Source organism: Amphiura filiformis, chromosome 4 (assembly GCF_039555335.1).
Source record: "Amphiura filiformis chromosome 4, Afil_fr2py, whole genome shotgun sequence".
Taxonomy (NCBI): Eukaryota; Metazoa; Echinodermata; class Ophiuroidea; order Amphilepidida; family Amphiuridae; genus Amphiura; species Amphiura filiformis.
This window is the reverse complement of record NC_092631.1, coordinates 33,547,167-33,566,716: the sequence shown is the minus strand read 5'-3', so window position 1 is coordinate 33,566,716 and position 19,550 is coordinate 33,547,167. Positions and strand designations below refer to the sequence as shown.

General features: G+C 37.3%; 1 protein-coding gene across 2 annotated transcripts in view; it reads right to left on the bottom strand.

The window, feature by feature from the left end:
* LOC140150825 (syndetin-like) overlaps window positions 1–19,550 on the bottom strand; it is a 61,259-nt gene that overhangs the window by 12,287 nt on the left and 29,422 nt on the right. The window contains exons 17-26 of one of the 2 annotated variants that reach the window (XM_072172963.1): window positions 18,907–19,180; window positions 18,013–18,125; window positions 16,739–16,833; window positions 16,031–16,149; window positions 12,435–12,596; window positions 8,585–8,682; window positions 7,476–7,572; window positions 6,192–6,350; window positions 5,250–5,290; window positions 1,463–1,543 (exon numbers count right to left, since the gene is read on the bottom strand). In XM_072172963.1, the coding sequence (XP_072029064.1) occupies window positions 1,463–1,543; window positions 5,250–5,290; window positions 6,192–6,350; window positions 7,476–7,572; window positions 8,585–8,682; window positions 12,435–12,596; window positions 16,031–16,149; window positions 16,739–16,833; window positions 18,013–18,125; window positions 18,907–19,180 (1,239 nt within the window). The remainder of the gene's footprint in view (window positions 1–1,462; window positions 1,544–5,249; window positions 5,291–6,191; window positions 6,351–7,475; window positions 7,573–8,584; window positions 8,683–12,434; window positions 12,597–16,030; window positions 16,150–16,738; window positions 16,834–18,012; window positions 18,126–18,906; window positions 19,181–19,550) is intronic. The other variant, XM_072172964.1, reaches the window with a different exon arrangement.

Here is a 19,550-nt window from a genome sequence, read left to right as displayed (position 1 = left end):
GAAGTTGTAATGTTTCCTGTTGCATGAAATCAACTTGATATATGATCACAAGCAGCAATGCCAAGTTGCTGCTATTTATAGGAAGAGGTTATCTGGAGAGGTCATCATTGTTTTGATTTGTGGCACTTATAGGTAACTTTAACAATGTTTTATATGTGTACCACATACATAATGTACAATGATTTACACAAGTAACATATACACAATATGCATGTCTGAACAAGAACAAACGTTGACCTGTGTCAGCTGGAAATAATTGATTTCCGTTTATTAGGAAGTGTAACTTTACCACACATCTGATACAGGGTGTCTCATAAATAATATCAACATTTGCAACATCTATATAAAATATGGTACACACATGTCCTATGCAAAGGAAAAAGGAACAGTTGAAACCCACACAGCTAATATAATTCTTGATTAGGAATATTGGGCTATTCTATTTAAAATGCATACACCCCTTATGGAAGACATGACCTTAATTTTCCAAAATACCAAGTGTGAATTTTATTTGAAACTCCATTTGACATTTACACTCCCTAAGTGGGAGACCAAGGTTGTGTCTTCCATAGGGGGTGTATGTATTACAACTAGAATAGTCTATTTTTGGTGGTGGCTGGCAGTAACTTTGGTGCTTAGATTATATATATTTTTAAGGAAAAGTGACAAATTTGATTAAAAATATATATTTTGCCAATTGTAGCAGCCCCCCCAAAAAAAAAACTTGGATTTTGCCACCTCCTGTCAAAACATCAATTTCTCCCCAGATTTCCCTTTGCCACCCACCACCCAGTGCTACCCACTGCCCCGCCACAGCGTAACTTGTATTGCATGCTTATATATCAAGCATTTTGCTTGAGGCTGGTCCCATCAGGACCCAAGCATGTGTGTCCGCCCAGACTGACTAGTTAAACAAACAATTGGTAGAAATTTCTAATAGTCATGTTACAAACAGAAATTATTGAGTGAATTTCTTGAACTTAACTATAGAGCCTCTGATTGGTTAATTACATGATATAATCATTTGAGTAACCAATCAAAATAGAGCTTTTATATCTTTCAGCAATTTCAAGTGAAATCCCTATCAGCCGCTACTAACTACTCTTACCAATCTCTGAATGACTCAACACATGATATAGCTCTATTTGTAACCAATCAAAACGGTTCTTAGATGCTGATAATTTGATTGGTACGTCCCATGGGGTTAATGCTGCACCCAACAGGGGAATGAACCAAATGATCGATGAAGCCATGGAAGCACCTAGTTTTCTTACTAAGCTCCCTCCCTCCCTACCTTCCCTACCTACCTCCTTCCCTCTCTAACTATAAGAACACAGGAAGTGGAACAAGATAACATCTATGTTCTGAAGTGTATTTACAAGAAATATGATCAACAATTCTACTCCCTCCATCCCTAACGAAACAAGTTTCAATACTTCTTGCAAGATTATAGAAGACTTACCCTTCAACAAATGTCCTATTAGCCAGCCTAATGATGTGCTCCCATAGGATAGTGTACACCTCAGTGGGGACTGGAACACGTCTGTAAGTCGGAGGAAAAACAAGATGACGTTAGTATAAGCCAGAAGCATATTTCATTAGGCAGTGTGAAGGGGCCTCATGGTTCTTACCTTAATTTAACACCAAAAATCACTTTTGGTTATGTTCAAAATAAAGTAAAATGTTTGCACACTACTTGTGCAATCATTCCAGTTGATCCTCTGCATGATACCATACGCTTCAAGATAAAAAAAAGTATCAAGTTTTGAGACATTTTCTCAAAATATCAAGAGCTATCTTAAGAACCACTGAACCAAAACTAGGCTTGTTTGTACTTATTTTAATGCATTTTTCATGCTGATTCCAAATATGGTCAGGAAAGTCTACAATTTGTTTAATTTTTAAAGTAAATTTGGAACTTGTTCTCTGCAGTCGATACCTGCGTGGAGAGGATCAAGTCCATTTTTGGAGTTGGTCAGCAGGAAGACTTTACATCACCTCCCTTAAACTGTGAAATAGGGACCGCAGCCCCAAATACATGTAGGTTGTCCAAAATATGGATAGTAAACACCAGAAATAGTAAATATTCATGCGAGACCTTTTTTTCCAGTATAAGCCTAGTTTACAAGTTGACTTCAAATGACTTTTTTCCTTAGAGTGTACTTTAAAAACCATAACTTAAAAGTTCCCATAGTGAAGCTATAGCCCAGTTTGGTTGCAATTGGATTTGAACTGTTTATGAATAAGGCCCTTTCCTTCGGACGACCTAAAAACAGGGTTCGCGGGTTTTTGCCGCAGGTACAAAAAAACCCGCGGTTTTAACCACGGTTTTAATCGCTTGACAAAAACAGTTTTTGCCAGTTTTTGCCGGCAAAATGGCAAAAATTAAAAAGTGAAGAAAGAAAAAAGCAAGGTACACCAACTTGATGTGAGGAAACAAGTAAAATGCAGACTAGACAGTATGCAGGAGGACAAAAACAGCAAATGTAGGCAGAAGAAGTAGGTAAAGTTCGATAGCCAAAAATTACCAGTTCCAAGGCCCACAGAAGTAAGTGCTGAACCTGCAAAAACAACAAGGATCAATGGTAATACAAAACTGCACTGGAACAAGTGATGAAAATCACTGTGCATATAAACAGACACGCTAAACCAAACATCCAGAGTAGGCACAAAACAAGCAAAGTTCGATGGCCAAAAATTGCCAATTCCAGAGCCCACAAAGGTGTCAGGAAAACAGTACACTGGAAGTGATGAAAATCACTGTATACATAGCAGTCAAACACTGAACAGACAAAAAACAACTGACGTTTCGTAGTAGATAAAGGACATTACAGAAACAGTCTTGTTACCATAGATAAGACGCCGGAAGGCGAGACCCTCAAGGGTTGAGCCTTGAGCGACTAACATGCTAACCATACCTCAACAAGACACCGATTATCTATGGTAATGGTCTGTTTTGAACCGCTTATCTTACATATACGGTGAGCCAAAATAAACGAATTTGTTGTTATGGTTTATTCATTTTCCAAAAGACAAACTGGAAAAGCTGATATGATTATCTTGTGTAAGTTTAGGGTTTTTCCAAAATAAAAACACACCGAGACAGTGTAATATTTTTCCCATGTGTCCTGCGTTTGAGTCTACGAGTCTTATCTAGTGTCAATTGAAAGTGATTTAATCAAATCAATACAGCATTGATTTTAACCGGAGATTCTATTCAATTCACTTGTGGTCATGTCCCACTCGATTATACATATTCGTAATATTAATAATGAATATGTAAATAGTTCAAAGGTCAAAATGGGTGTGTTTTACCTAGACATGGCGGTAACTCATTTAACACCATAGAATTTATATTTGTCTTTAATATACTTATAGAACAAATGTCCTGAACCAAATCAACGCATATTCCTGGGTACCTTCCTCGACCTTTTTGGTTGGGGTTAGGCCGCAGATTGTTGTAGTTTTTCTACATCTAGTCTTGTGGCCTGTAATGTACTGCATTTTAGGTGCAAAATATCCTTGGTTGAACTTAATTTGTAAGACCTCATGGCTCTTGTTTTGTTACCTACTTTGTCGGAATCTGCGTTAGTTGGGAGAGGGGGGACAAGGTAGATTGACATCCTCGTCCTAATTATACAGGCTTTAAGACATAATACAAACTAATTTGCATTATTCAATAAAGGTGTTCTTGGTGTCATTCAATACACACAAGTATTGTTTACCATCTTCATTTAAATCTAATATGCATAAACTTGCATAATAATTTATGCTGATCGTAAAATATATTAAACTTTGATGCATTTTAAGTTTGTTGAAATGTCCAAAAAGTCAAATAATGTGGCCAGTGTTTCTAAATATGAACATGTACTTCTCTTGTTCAAAATTTATTGACCTGTCCAAGATTATCTTGACCTGTCCAATATTATCTTGACCTGTCCAGATTATCTTGACCTGTCCACATTACTTGATATAATCGACAGTTGACCAGACTTTGAACAAAAGAAATACAATAGATAATGGAACAAAAGAAGAGGGCTAGACGTATATGAGCAGATAAACTGCTCTTCTTCAGGGACAAACAACAAAATATAAAGCAAACAACAAGAACTACATGCTGTAGTTTAAAAACAAATTCAAGTCAAACATTGAAGGCAAGTTCAAATTGAAATAAGTAGCAAACAAAGACAGCAAACTCAGAGCAAAATAAGTTGTGTCTTCTCTCATTGAGAGCAAATTCACTAAAAAAGTGATTTAAAGTTCAGATTTTTGATCTCAAAATGAATTATTAAATTATAAAAAATTATTTTCCGGAGTGTAACAAGGCCAGATTTTGTAATTAAAAATAGCATATTAAGAAAATAAAGGCATGCATTTTCATTGCTCACTTAGTGCATTTTAAAACTGAAATCTGGCATATCAAATTAAAAACTTTTTCATTTTTTAAGGACTAAAAAAAAAAAAAAATATGTTGAATGATTCATTAAAAGTTGTATGTTTACTGTTTATGAGCTTTCTGTGTACTTGTTAACATTTGAGTGACTATACATAAGTTTTTGCCATTTTTGCCAGTTTAAACCAGGCAAAAACTGGCAAAAACAGGTTTTTGCCAGCGAAAACCGAACCCTGCCTAAAAATGACCAGTACATATGTTACTGAACATGCCAGGCCATAATGATGCACACCAGGAAAATGTTTACCCTCCTAAACAACTAACCCCTGATAAGCCCTCTGGGAGGAAGCAGTTTTAACCAGCGCCTCTAAGCCAAATGCATATAAAGCTGACAAAATGTTTAACATTTCTGCACTAAATTTGACCAAATATTACAATTAATTTTCCTCATAAATAGGCCTCTGCTGGTATGATGCACACCACCTGGAGTTCAGGAGCTAGCCTGACCTACTCCAATGGAATAGGGTGAATAAAATTAAGTTGAAGGGTCATGCTGGAGCAAAACTAACAGACAGGAGTTCCCCTCTCTCTTTTTCCATGGCAATTAACCCAGGCTTCCTAACTTGTTATGTCAGTTTGCTAATTCCCAGCATTGGAATGCTGGTCCCCTTTTATGCCACTGTATGGACAGAATAGAAGTAAATGGCCCTACAGGAACATCATGTTGGTACCAATGAGATTTGAACCTGCAACCATCCTATCTTGAGGCAAAGCCCGTTTCGCTGCACCATGCCCTCCAATAGAATTGGTAGATGTTATTTACATGGAACAGAAACCCATTATCATTCCTACTAACCTGTTGACATCTGTAAGACGATTACTAAAAATCTGGAATTCCTAGAGAGAAAAAAAGTACATATAGTATCAAAATAATGTCAGAGCAACCCCATGCCAATTATGCTTTGACAAAACAAGTAAGAATTATTTAACTTTTACCCCATATCAAAGAATTTACTATAATCTGAGACAGAATAAAAAGACTATTTGCATCTGACGTCAGGGTAAAGGCGCAACGTGATTGGTTGGGAATGAAATCAAAACTCCTCCGGTTGGACCCGGTTTCTATTGTTCTAAACAATGGAACGTGATTCAACCGCCGGTCAACCGCTGGTCGAGTTTTGATTTCATCCCTTGCTGACCTGCGCAGTGCAGCATTTTCGGTCTGGTTCACAGGAGGTCATATGCAAATCAAACTAGTGTTTTGAATTTGGTCTCAGATTATAGCATCATGGGGTTTCAACATTTTCAAAGTTCAAAGTGACAATGTTTTCAAAATTCTACAAATAACCAACAACAAAAAAAGCATTTTAAATTGACATCTTGTTAACTCTCTGGACACTACTGGTCATCTAACAGCATTTCTGATTGGTTGGTAACTTGAAATGCTCATTTCAATTGCCAATTATGACTAGACTTTAAACTATTTATGGTCAAAGATGCATTTGCAGATGATCTTATTAATACCCTCCTTGATTGGTTGAAAATTGGACACAGTATTCATTTTGGCCAATCGGCAGGTAGTTCTCATGGGGTTAAAGTGAAATTTTTATGTGATTACTTTTTGCACATATCTAATTTTGAACTGTTTCACTTGTTTTTAATTTCACAATCATAAGCTTCCTTACATTCACCTATGTACAAAAGTAAAAATATTCACACATTGTTATTTTCGTGGTAACACAAAAATCATGAAAATAAATGTACTGTGAAAATTACCAGTTTTTAAGTATGTGTTTACCTGTAGAAGAACATCTACATATGCACTATGCTGAGACATAATGTCTTTGATGTCCCATTTCACCGTAAACATCAGCTGTAGAATCTTCTCAAAATCTATGCAACGTGAAGCCACGCCACGATACACAGGCCTGCGTAATTCACTGGCTACACTCACCGTCTGCAAAAAAACAAGTAAATTGACTAGATTATTAAAACATACTTCACCGACAGGCAAAGTCCCTGTGCTTTGTATGGAATGAGGATTCTCGCATATTCATTAGGGTCAATCGTTCTTAACAAATCAGGCATGGTGTTGCATGCCTTTGAGTTTACCCAAACATACCAAGACTATGGTTTGTGAAATATGCTGTAACAGGCACAGATCGGGCATAGCGGTTTTATCTCTTGTGCAATAAGCCCTCATTATAGTTTTCACCAAGGTTCTTCAGTGGTATGCTGATTTGGCACTGTTTATAGCAGAAATGGCTAATTGAATCACATCATCCTCACATTGGCACCCCATTTGCCGATTAAGCCGAGTAGCATCGCGTGACCTGGGCGTGACCTAATTCTTTTTACGCAATAATCAGGAAGAGCTGAGGGACCTTGCTGAATACTATAACAGATGAAGATGTCTGTATGTTGTTTATATGTACCATTTGGTAATGCAAACTAACTATTGTGGTTTCATCAGATCATGTTGAACTGACTTACTAACTTGTAGAGTGTATAGTAAAAATTATATTTTACATTGTAGGTCAATATTATATGGATCAGGATTCTGCGGGCAAAATGTTGGCAACCAGCGTATGCATATGTACGTCTAGTGATTGGAGAAAATACCAAAATTATACCACTATGACAAAGTTTAGTGATACCTTCAACATTTCCTTCAGGTGGTCTGAAAAACAATCTGCGAAATGCAGTTTTGTATTTTTAGGTCAACATTACTAACATATGCCTGAAATTGCAAATATTGTTAGTCAATTATAAAATAGGTTTATTTTTACAAAAATCAAAGTTTTGTACAGCACTGAGGGTTGATTTTTATTGTTATTCTTTTGTTTTTGAAATATTTTTTGGCATGAAATGTTTTTTGGCATGAAAATAACGATTTAAATTGATTTTTTAACATCCTAACAACCAAATGTGGTACAACTGCTTCCAAAAACAAAATGCCCACGGCTTGCAGGAAACAAAAACTTGTTTTGTTAACCTATTTTATAAACTTACTGACTGCCTTTCATAGTAGCTGTGCTCGTGGGAGTAAAAATATCAAAAAAGCCTGTAATGATCCGCTTACCTGTGAATAGAACTGTTGTAGGAATGGTTTCTTGGATGCTGGTATGACACCCTCTAAATGAGACTGTAGAGACTGGAATTGTTCAGCTAAGAACACTCTGTGTACAATAACAAGAACAAATGTATAATGTGATACTCGATTTTGTACTTCAAGAAAATAAAATTTGCCTTGATTTGGTCTGTATTCATGTAAATACTTAAATGTTGTTATTGAACATTCTACCAACACAGGTGAGTTTTCATGAAGACTCAAATATTGTTCCATATACACTCAGCATTTTTTCGTTCCTTGTTGCAATTTTTCACTGAAAAAAAATATTCGCTTTGCTCTATCTTCATTCAGCAATCAATCCCCAGAAGAATCTTTAAATATCAAATGGAAAGACAAAATGACAAACACAGAACTATAAGATAAAACTAAACAAGACAAATGGATAATCAAAACAAGAAGACTACAGTGGTTTGGACACCTTATGAGACTACCCCAAGAAAAACCAGCAAAGCAAGCATTAAAGGAAACTAATCTAGCAGTAAAGAGACCAGCCGGGGCATCAAAATTAACATGGATCAAACAGATGAACGACCAGTAGAAAGAAATAGGTATAGCAGATGACAACAATATTGAACTTTTGACCTCTGACCAAACTGCCTGTAAACCAGTTTTTGGTGGGTGCGCCAAGTTGATGTCAAGGTAGAGTTTAACTGATGATGAATATCTTTTGCTTTACATATTATAGACACAGAAGAGAATGTGACAAAAATGCATGCAAGACATCCAAATTAAAAAAGGTCTTAAATCATCTATTTTCAAAGAAGCTAACACTCACACATCAACCACCCCAGCATGGAAACAAAACATGCACACCCATCCATTAATGTGCACCAAGGAGTCATAGGCACATTCTTTTAGCTATTGGTGATCAAAATTACCATTTAGAAGTTGCTAAAGGGTCATTTGAACCCTTTCAAATGTATTTCTATACTTTTAGATCAATAATTTTGACAAATTTGAAATTTGTGACCTTTTGTTTGAAAACCTAACAATACCACTGTACGCACCCACATACACAATATGCGTACCCACCAAAATAAACACATGCATGTACTTACAATGACTCTGTACCCACGACCCTCTCTGCCAGTCCATGTAGTTTGTCCATGCCAGTCAAATTCACCATAGGAGAGATGTGAGGAAAACCAACTTTCTCCTGAAATACAATGAATGATCAACATTAGCTCAACGTTTCTGAATCAGTGGATAGGTCTGTAGCTAAAAGTCACATAAACAAGAAGCATGGGGGCCAATCAAGTGACGGTGACTTAACCAAAAATAGGTACCCATATCTAAGAATTTTGGTCAATATATCCATTCTGATTATAACACCTACATTTTGCATGTAGCATGCAGAAAAATATGATTTTAGTTTCAAAATTGATTAATTTAAGTGTTTTTGTATGTAGCAAAGTAAATGTTTCAGAGGAGAGCCATTGTCTAAAGATTTCTTTCTTCAAAACATATGTCTAAGGATTTCTCACGAAAAAACTACCACTTGAGCAGCACATCCATGTGTGTGTAGCCCCTGCACAACTGACTGCAAAGCCTCAATGGATTCAAGTGAAAACTTGACCAATTAAAAAAAAATCACCTAAATCCAGTTTCCCCCTAAATCAGTATTGGTGTCTGCCCCCATCTGATAACCGGGGGGAAACCCATGACAAGCCTCATAACACAAGCTTTGCGAATTCAAAGAAAAATTTGTGGCACGGCGCAAAATAGCACACCACAAAAATCATTGGACCCTGCTCATAACCATTCAGAAATGGTATTATATGTTACGGTCACAGAGGAGAAAGAAAACAGAGAGCGTACCACCAGTCAAAGTCCCTGTGTATTGTATGCGGTGAGTTCTCGCATATTCATGAGGGCCGATTGTACGATCGTGCCGTGTCTAACAATCATGCCAGCGCTGCGTGCCTTCGCGTATACGCGATAGAGTGTTGTGTGCTTTCGCGATAGACCATGAAAATATGCGGTAATTGCGTAGCAGTCTCGCCTGTCGCATTTCATGGAACAATCGGCCCTCATTATCGGGTGATGCGGAGACTTTGGTGGTACGCTCTCTGTTTTCATTCTCCTCGGTGGTTACGGTTGACAAAAAGCTTGTTTGGAGAGCTAGCAGATTCAAACTGGAGACTTGAGGCTGAGGAGAATACTTTCATGTCTCCCCATGATAACAAACAAGGCGGTTCTCGAACCACGAGTCTCGCCTGCTTTTGTGACCACCTGCTTTTGCGATAACTGTTGGTAGAGAGGTAAATGAATTTGGCGGTTATCGGCTGGGCACGATTATCTGGCCGATGGTAACTGTACCCACCAAGTTTCATGCCCATGCAACAGTTTTTACTAATATGACCTAAGATGACCCCTGGTGGCCCTGAAATGACCTTCTAAAATGTTGGCTCTAAATGTTGACTGTACCCCTCGTGCTAAGTTTCATGCCCATACGACAGTTTTTACTAATTTGACCTCAGATGACCCCTGGTGGACTCGAATTGACCTTGCAAAAATGTGGCTCTAAATGTTGTCTGTACCCATCAAGTTTCATGCCCATACGAAGTTTTTACTAATTTGTCCTCAGATGACCCCTGGTGACTCGAAATTACCTTCCAAATATTTGGCTTTAAATGTTGACTGTACCCACCAAGTTCCATGTCCATCCAACAGTTTTTACTAATTTGACCTCAGATGACCCCGAAATGACCTTCCAAAAATTTGGCTTGAAATGTTGACTGTACCCACCAAGTTTCATGTCCATACGACAGTTTTACTAATTTGACCTCAGATGACCCCTGGTGACCCCAAAATGACCTTCCAAAAATTTGGCTTTAAATGTTGACTGTACCCACCAAGTTTCATGTCCATACGACAGTTTTTACTAATTTGACCTCAGATGACCCCTGGTGACCCCAAAATGACCTTCAAAAATTTGGCTTTAAATGATGACTGTACCCACCAAGTTTCATGCCCATACGAGTTTTTAATAACTTGACCTAAGATGACCCCTGAGTGACCTCGGATGACCCCGTAATGACCTTCCAAAAATTTGGCAAAACCAAAGAACTATTTCATCAAAGTAATAAATCAAAACAGAAAGATGCTTCCTTTACGAGTTATCACTCATTGAAAGTGCTACTTTGCTATACTTTACATGGAAAGCGACTATCTTAAAGTCGTCATATTTCCTTAATTACATGACCGATCAAGCTGTTATTGGGATATGTGATGCACAGTTGAAAATTAATTGTTAAAAGATTTGGTGACCTCAGTTGACCTTTGACCTTGTATGTGACCTTTGACCTCACGAAATTGGAAAAAGTATGTTGCGCTGAAAAATCAAATTTGGCAATACCAAAGAAACTATTTCATCAAATAAATCAAAACAGAAAGATGCTTCCTTTACGAGTTATCACTCATTGAAAGTGCTACTTTGCTATACTTTACAAAGAAAGCGACTATCTTAAAGTCGTCATATTTCCTTAATTACATGACCGATCAAGCTGTTATTGGGATAGGTGATGCACAGTTGAAAATTAATTATTAAAAGATTTGGTGACCTCAGTTGACCTTTGACCTTGTATGTGACCTTTGACCTCATGAAAATCTAATCAGGTCGAGTACCTCTGGCCACATAACTCCCCACCAAGTTACGCCACTGTACCCCATACGGATCTCCAGATAATCTGTTCACAAGGTATTTTGCTTATTACGCATATATTATGCAAATTAGGTACTTAATTACCATATTTTACGCTCAAAATCTAATCAGGTCGAGAACCTCTGGCCCCCGCTACTCCCCACCAAGTTACGCCACTGTACCCCATACGGATCTCCAGATAAGCTGTTCACAAGGGTTTTTGCTTGATACGCATCAAATATGCATAAATTATGCAAATTAGGTACTTAATTAGCATATTTTGCGCTGAAAATCTAATCAGGTCGAGAACATCTGGCCACGCTTACTCCCCACCAAGTTACGTCACTGTACCCCATACGGATCTCCAGATAAGCTGTTCACAAGGTTTTTTTTTGCTTGATACTCATCAAATACGCATAAATTATGCAAATTAGGTACTTAATTAGCATATTTTGCGCTGAAAATCTAATCAGGTCGAGAACATCTGGCTACGCTACTCCCCACCAAGTTACGTCACTGTACCCCATACGGATCTCCAGATAAGCTGTTCACAAGGGTTTTTTGCTTGATACGCATCAAATATGCATAAATTATGCAAAGTAGGTACTTAATTAGCATATTTTGCGCTGAAAATCTAATCAGGTCGAGAACATCTGGCCACGCTTACTCCCCACCAAGTTACGCCACTGTACCCCATACGGATCTCCAGATAAGCTGTTCACAAGGGTTTTTTTGCTTGATACGATCAAATACGCATAAATTATGCAAATTAGGTACTTAATTAGCATATTTTGCGCTGAAAATCTAATCAGGTCGAGAACATCTGGCTACGCTTACTCCCCACCAAGTTACGTCACTGTACCCCATACGGATCTCCAGATAATCTGTTCACAAGGTATTTTGCTTATTACGCATAAATTATGCAAATTAGGTACTTAATTACCATATTTTGCGCTCAAAATCTAATCAGGTCGACACCCTCTGGTCATGCTACCCCCTATAAAGTTTCATCATCATAGCACTTACGGTTCTCAAGATAACGCGTTCACAAGCTTTTTCCGAACACACACACGCACACACGCACACACGCCACACACACACACACACACGGACACACACACACCATAGTGATTACTAAGTCTCTCCCTGAACATTCAGGCGAGACAAAAATAGATGATATGGCCTATCATTTCATTTCTTCTTTTTTTTTGGTAAATTTTAAAGTAAACAACAAATCTATGAGTTTGGTTACCATGGCTACCCACCTTATTCTCCATAGGATTAGGCATCATTCCAGCTGGTGGCTCATTGTTGATCAGATTATCGTTAATCCTTTGTAGAGTGGTGCGGATCTTGTTGCTAAGGCTTAATCCCAGTGCGTCACTCTGCCCGATGCGTAAATAGGAGGGATGGTGTTTATCAGTACTCTATAACAACATGTGCGCAGTGAGAAATGGATGCAACAAACAAACAGAAAAACAAACACAAATAACAAAATGTGCAAAACTAACACCATGTAACAAAATAAGAAAACTAAAGATGAATTTATACTCGATCTCTAATTGATTTCGATGCACCACTTTTGGAATTTTGCAATGCATCGCTCATTGCTTTTGCATTTATACTTATCATGGCAATAACGATCGCAGACGACAATTGAAATATTCAAAATGCCACAAGGTACATTTTTAGAACATCCATTGCTGTCAATAACTATTGTTTTGAATTAATTCATTTCCAAAAATTAATTAGCAAACTAATAGATCCATTTGGTAGGAAATGATTGGTTGATGCATTCACGTGTCAAGCGACATCGCTCGGGAGTTAAGATTCCTTCAACTCGCAAAATTAAAGCGACACTGTTTTTGCCTTAGCGATTTGTATTGATTGGTCGGCTTAACACTGAAGTACACACTTGGCATTCATGCAAATCGCTTTTCTGCAACAGAGATCAAGTCTAAATTCAGCTTAGCATGGCATCAAAGAACTCAAGAAATTTCTGATGAGTGAATTATGAGATGATAGATTGTTCTTTCAAACCCAACCCTGTTTAAATCAACAGAGACCTTGCATGCTTTTAACAAATGACTTCATACAAAGGATTCAAACTGGCATATATCCAGCCATAATACAGTCTATTCAGATAAACTGTTGGGATCAACCGATGGTGCACGTTTTATATTTTCTGTAGGGAGCTTTTGGCATGCTTCTATTGAACAGAGTTGAACATACGGCCATGACTGTGGTTAACTACATCACATGCATGACCTCTATCTTCATAGGATATTGGCTTATTTAAACCACATGTATTTAATTGCTATGTGTATCCACAATCATGAGCAGGCAAAGATGTTAATCAAAATTCAAAGAGTTCGGATACATAAATGCCATTGTCCTGATTAGTGTTGATCTACCTGCTGTGAAAAATTAACTGCAATGACTGAGTGCAAACACATCATGTTGTATTTGTTTCGCTGCAGGGCACAATATGTCTCATGCACAATTTATGGATACAGGATTATCATTTCCTAAGCAGAACGCGATGAATAGAAATATCCCAACTGGTGTTTATCGCATCTTGTATCTATGGTCTTCAATGGGCTATTCCATTTGAAATCCACACTACCCCTGTGGAAGATTTTGGAAATGTGTTCCACAGAGGGAGTACAAGTTTTAAATGGAATCAGCACATGAGGCAGCTCCATTTGAAACTCACCTACATCAGTGGAAGATTCAGGTTGAATTTTCCTCAGAGGGTATACAAAATTCAAATGGAGCTACCTACTGTGCTTATTCCATTTAAAATTCATACTCCCCCTGTGGAAGATATTTCCAAAGTCTTTCACAGGGGTAGTTTGGATTTCAAATGGAATAGTCCTATGTAGCTTTGGATTGTACTTGATGAAAATGGGATGATATTTGAACTGAAATTCATGTGGGATGGTAGACTGGTAATATGGTATGTTATCCTGTAATCTCAACACACATTTCACACATATATACCTCAGGAGTGCATGACCTTTCAAGTGTCTGAAAAGGTCTCTGACCACTGTCTTGGGTTGCCAGTCGCCTTATCAATAGTTAAAGTTGTGACCAAAAATTTGACATGTCTGCAACATGTGTTGAGATCACAAAAAATGACAAATTATGAATGATAGCCTATTTGATGCAAAAGTAAGCATGGTACCCAGTATGTTCAATACACATGGAGCACAAACATAATTTTATATGGATCTGGGCAAAATAAAGTTAAATACATGAATACAAACAAAACATGTAACACAACAAACATCCAATTTAGGCAGTATACTTATAACAAATTACACTACTATACTGAGCACACCTGCCAACATTGAGAAGCCAGTAATATGGACACATGATCCAGTTTAGTCAAGAAACATCATGCAAGCAGTGATTTGCTGGGGGCAGCCTGCTAAACACTCAAATAATCATGTGCAAGAGCCAGAAGAGGTTATTTAAATTTAGATGGTTGGCAGCTATACTTCAGCTTTTACAAAACTTCAAAAATAAAGTTTAGATGCATATCAAGGTAGGCCTAAGTTTATCAACATGGATGACAGATTAGCAAAAAAAAAACTAAATTCAGTCAAAACTCCAATTTAATACTAGAGCACTACATACCCCTCTACTTTAAAGTTTGAAAAAGCAAAAGTTCACCATTTTATAAAATTAGAATTCCATGCTATTTTCTTTTCGTTTTCCATTATCAAAAAAGAAAAACTATACAAACTTTTTGTGGATTTCTTTTTAAATTTTCTAAAGATGTACGTAGGCACAACTGTGACTGTGCACTACACACAGGCATAAACCCACAGGCCTCAGCACACTTTACAGGAATTGGCTGACCACTGTGACCCAAGACACACCATATATTTTATAAACCAATTTAGCAACATTCAGGAACTTGTAGAAGTGCATACCTCATACATACCACAATAAACAATCACAGTCAGGATCAGCTCCCCAAGTTTTTAAGTACGGGCAACTATAAGCAGTTAATTCCTTGCTCAAGGGAATTTCAAGTTAACTCAATTACTGTAAAAGTGGAAATATTTGTGCTACATTATTTTCACACTTTTCGTGCTCCAAGCTGCTACCGCGAAAATAACATTGCATGAATATATTTCTTTTGTGTACAGGTCAATGTAAGGAAACTTAGAATCGTAAATTTAAAAACAAGGGAAACAGTTCAAAATTGGCAAAATGCGAAAAAATGTGAAAATTTCCACTTTTACAGTATTTCATTTACCAAACACCAAAGCACTAGCGTCCAACACCTTACCAATTGAGCTAACTTGACTGCTGCTCTAAAGTAAGCAACACTGAACAAAAAGATCTGGGCTATTCCATTTTGAAGCCATATACACCACAATGGAAGAAATGACCTTAACCATCCACACAGGGATTGTGAATTTCAAACAGGGTTACCTGAATGGGTGACTCCATTTGAAATTCACACTGTGTGTATATGATAGATTAAGGTCATGTCTTCCAAAGGGGGGGGGCGTGGTATGGATTTCAACGGGAATAACAATGTAAGCTGTCAATTTTATGTTTGGAGTGAATGTCACATTATTACAAGGCTACACATACTTCTCGGACACAGGTGCATGTGCCTGGCATCATGTCAATGGGTGTTTATACATTACAAAAGCACACCTTAGCAACCTTGGTGACAGGCTGCTTCATAGCAACAATGTAGCACGATTGGTTTAATTTACAAAATTATACGCTTATGGGATGCACTTGTTACTTGCAAATGTACATTCCGTGTCCGAGAATTAAATATAAGCAACAGTAATGACTGTGAACTGACTTTGAGCTGATAACCTTTACTTACCAAGTCTGTGGAGAAGAATGTGTAGACGGCATACAAGTAATAATCAAAGAGTTGTGACATACATATGACTACATCAAATGCTATAGGCTTCAGCACTGCCACCATCTGCATGTATTTACCTGAAAAAAGGAAACCAAAGAAAGTAATTTGTGATGAGACTCAAGATATCCTGAGAAGGACCATAGGAGGCATCAACCCCATCCCAGTCCTTAAACATGGTTGCACAAATCACTGTGAATCCACTTAGGTTACATATATATCCTAATATATATTGCACACAAGTCCACATTTCAAAGAACCAATTTATTACTCAGCAGACACTGGAGAACTTCCTTCATTTGTGAACTTTGGCACCATTAGCAAGTTTTTGTTATTTTCTACTTATCAGGCCCTTTTTGTCAATATAAATGACTAACATGTTGTATGCAAAATTTAAATGAAAAAAATCTAACTTTTATGCAAAAAAATTATGATAATTTGAAACACAATAGTTTAGTGCATTCCGATTGGCAAAATTAAATTGTTATGAGTTTCATCAGTTATAAACATTTTAAACAGTGAGCCATTATTGTTTTCCAAAATTCAATTGCCATAAAAAATGGACTTTCTTCCATTGATGCAAAAAATCTAGCACAAATTACAGATGTTCCATTTTTATACATGTTTTGCAAGAATATCTCTTTTTTTTTAAAACAAAGAGTAACTTACCAAATAATCTGAGTATATTTAGAGTTGTGTTTGATAAAATTGCCACTGGTCCCCTGAAGTGAGTTCTATCTGATTTCCGTCTCTTCAGCGAGCTCCTGCAAAGTAATTCAAAGAAAAAATTCTGTTAAAATTTATCTCCACAGTTTCAACAACATATAGATTTGTTTCCAATATTATTTTCTTGTCAACTACTATGATCTTCATCCTCATAATATTGAGAGCACTTATGTCAGGCTGGGAAATAAGAAGCGCATGACCAGGGCAGGGGCTACTTTGAACAAAAATAGCCCTTGGTTCACTGGGTTTACAGGGAACCAGGGGCTACTTTCAATGAACCAGGGGCTATTTTGAAAGCACATAACTACTGATGTTCGACAATGTTATGATAAATGCCTTAATAACCAGGCAGAGAATGCAATAAATAGCCTAAATTCTATGAACAAAATGCACCATTAGGGCCAACAGTCAGTTTGAACAAAATAGGTGCCCCCTGGTCACAGGTATTTACTTTGAGAACCAGGGGCGTTTTGGGGCTTTACGGGAGCCAAATGGCATCTGGCCCCCACTTATTTCCCAGCCTGATTTATGTTCTCCCTTTGATCCATCTTGCATACTGTTGGTCCTCTGTGTGTTCATCTATATACTTGTAAGGCTAAAAAAAATAATGCTATGTCTCAAAGCCCATGGGAGTTTAAAAACGAATGCGGAATGAGGTTTTTTTAAGATTTTTTTTTTTAATTATGAATTAAAATGTCATTTTCGAGTGTTCAAAAGTACACAGTATTAAATTGTGGTTGATTTACACAATTGAAGTACAAATATCAATTGTTTTATACCTAAACAATGCGAGTATCAAATCAAGTAAGTTTTCTTCCAAATTTGTCTCAGAATTTCATGATTTTACGGCAAAAAACTATAAAAAAAAAAAATTTGAAAAATTAAAAAATTCATTTTCCATTTCAGCTGACATGGACGCACTAAGAAAAAACGAACGCGCGTGTGGGCTTTGAGACAACTTTTTTTAAGCCTAAGTCTTGTTTCCTCTCATATGCGTCACTAAACTTTTAACATATCATAGCACAAGTAACCTGTCATAGAGTTACAGTGACTCTTCACTTTACAATGTGTTCCCATTATATCATGTGTATCAATCATACATCTGCCCAATTAAAATATGTTGCAACTTACGATCATGCCATAAATGTTAGTGAAGCATCTGATTCACTATCTTGAGAATAACACTTATATTCTTCTCTTTATTTCTTTGTACCCACCTTGCATGCTGTTGGTCTTCAGTGTGTTCATCTATATATTCTTGTTTCAGCTCATCAGGTACATCGCTGTCATCAGATTCATTCCCTTGAGAATCACGCTCTTCATCTTCATACTTGGGGTGAAGAAACAGAGAAAAACAAAATAAGAATATTCAAAATAAATGAAATTTAACAGTAAATGAGCACCAAATATTAACACAATTGAGTTTTATATTATGCTATATTCAAAGTTGAAAATTGTTTCCAATTAATGATGCACATGCACATGTTTTCGCCGTAAAAGTGATGTAATAATCAGATCAACTACCATAGCGATAGGTTAAAACAATTTTTGAATTTTGAATATATCGTGCTGAACTAGTACGTTCATGCAGTACCTATGCATTGAACCATATTCATAACGCTTTACAATGACCGCGCTGTGTGACGTGTTATGCATTCGAACAATTTAGACATTGCATGTCCCCTGCGCCCCTCGGGATATTCCTCGGTTCCACAGCACAACGTTTAAATATTTCACAGTACCCTCAAAACAACTGATGCACAGTCATTAACCTCTAATTCAAAAATTGTTTTTGCATCTTGCTATAGTAGCTAATCCAATCACTGCTGCGACGAATAGGACATTTAATTTTAGAGGACAAAGTCTTATTGGTGAACTAATGTGTGACATACCCCTATGGTTGACTCCTCCAACCTCATCATCCAATTCCTATCATCTTATTCCACTATCAAATGGGCTCCCTTAATCAGGAAGAACTCTGTGCCTAATTTATGCAGGACCTTAAATTTATAAAATTCTCCTTACCCCATTAGTTGCTATACCATCCTCCTCTTCTTCATCATCCAATTCCCTATCATATAATGTTCGACTTTAAATCAAATTCTCCTTACCCCATTAGTTGCTATAACATCCTCTCCTTCCTCATCATCCATTTCCCTATCAAATGGGCTCCCTTGAGCCCCATACTTGGTGAAGTACCCTGATCTTGTGCAGTGGTCACGTTTGGGTGATGGAGAAGCGGGTGCCCCTTTGCCAGGTTGGCTGATTCCTGCCTGTCGTAGATAGCGGAACTCGTGGAGGTTAAGAGCTGTGAAGTTGGCTCTCACCGGACAGAGTTCCCATCCTTCGTTCTCAAGGAACATCTGTAACTCCTCTATTCTTGCCCTGGATTTTAAAAAAATATGATTTAGTTGATACCTTAGTTCTGAACGTTTACTTCATGTCCTATCAGTAAGATTTGTCACTAGACTATTCCAGTTAAAATCCATACATCCCCCCTTATTTGAAGAATAACGGACTTGTTTTTGCTCGTGTTTATTATCTTTGCAAATAGATTTAAGAGGGACCCCATCTAACTATCATACATGGTTGGCCAAGGTCAAAAAAATTTTATGGTGTTGGTCGAAAGGGCTTTGGGTGTAGATTGTAAAAATCCACTTTGCTCGCACATATGTTACCCGTTGCCATGGTAACAACCCGAAATGTATTTTAGGTGATTTTAGCTCATCTCAGGCTGAAAATGCTGAAATTTGCC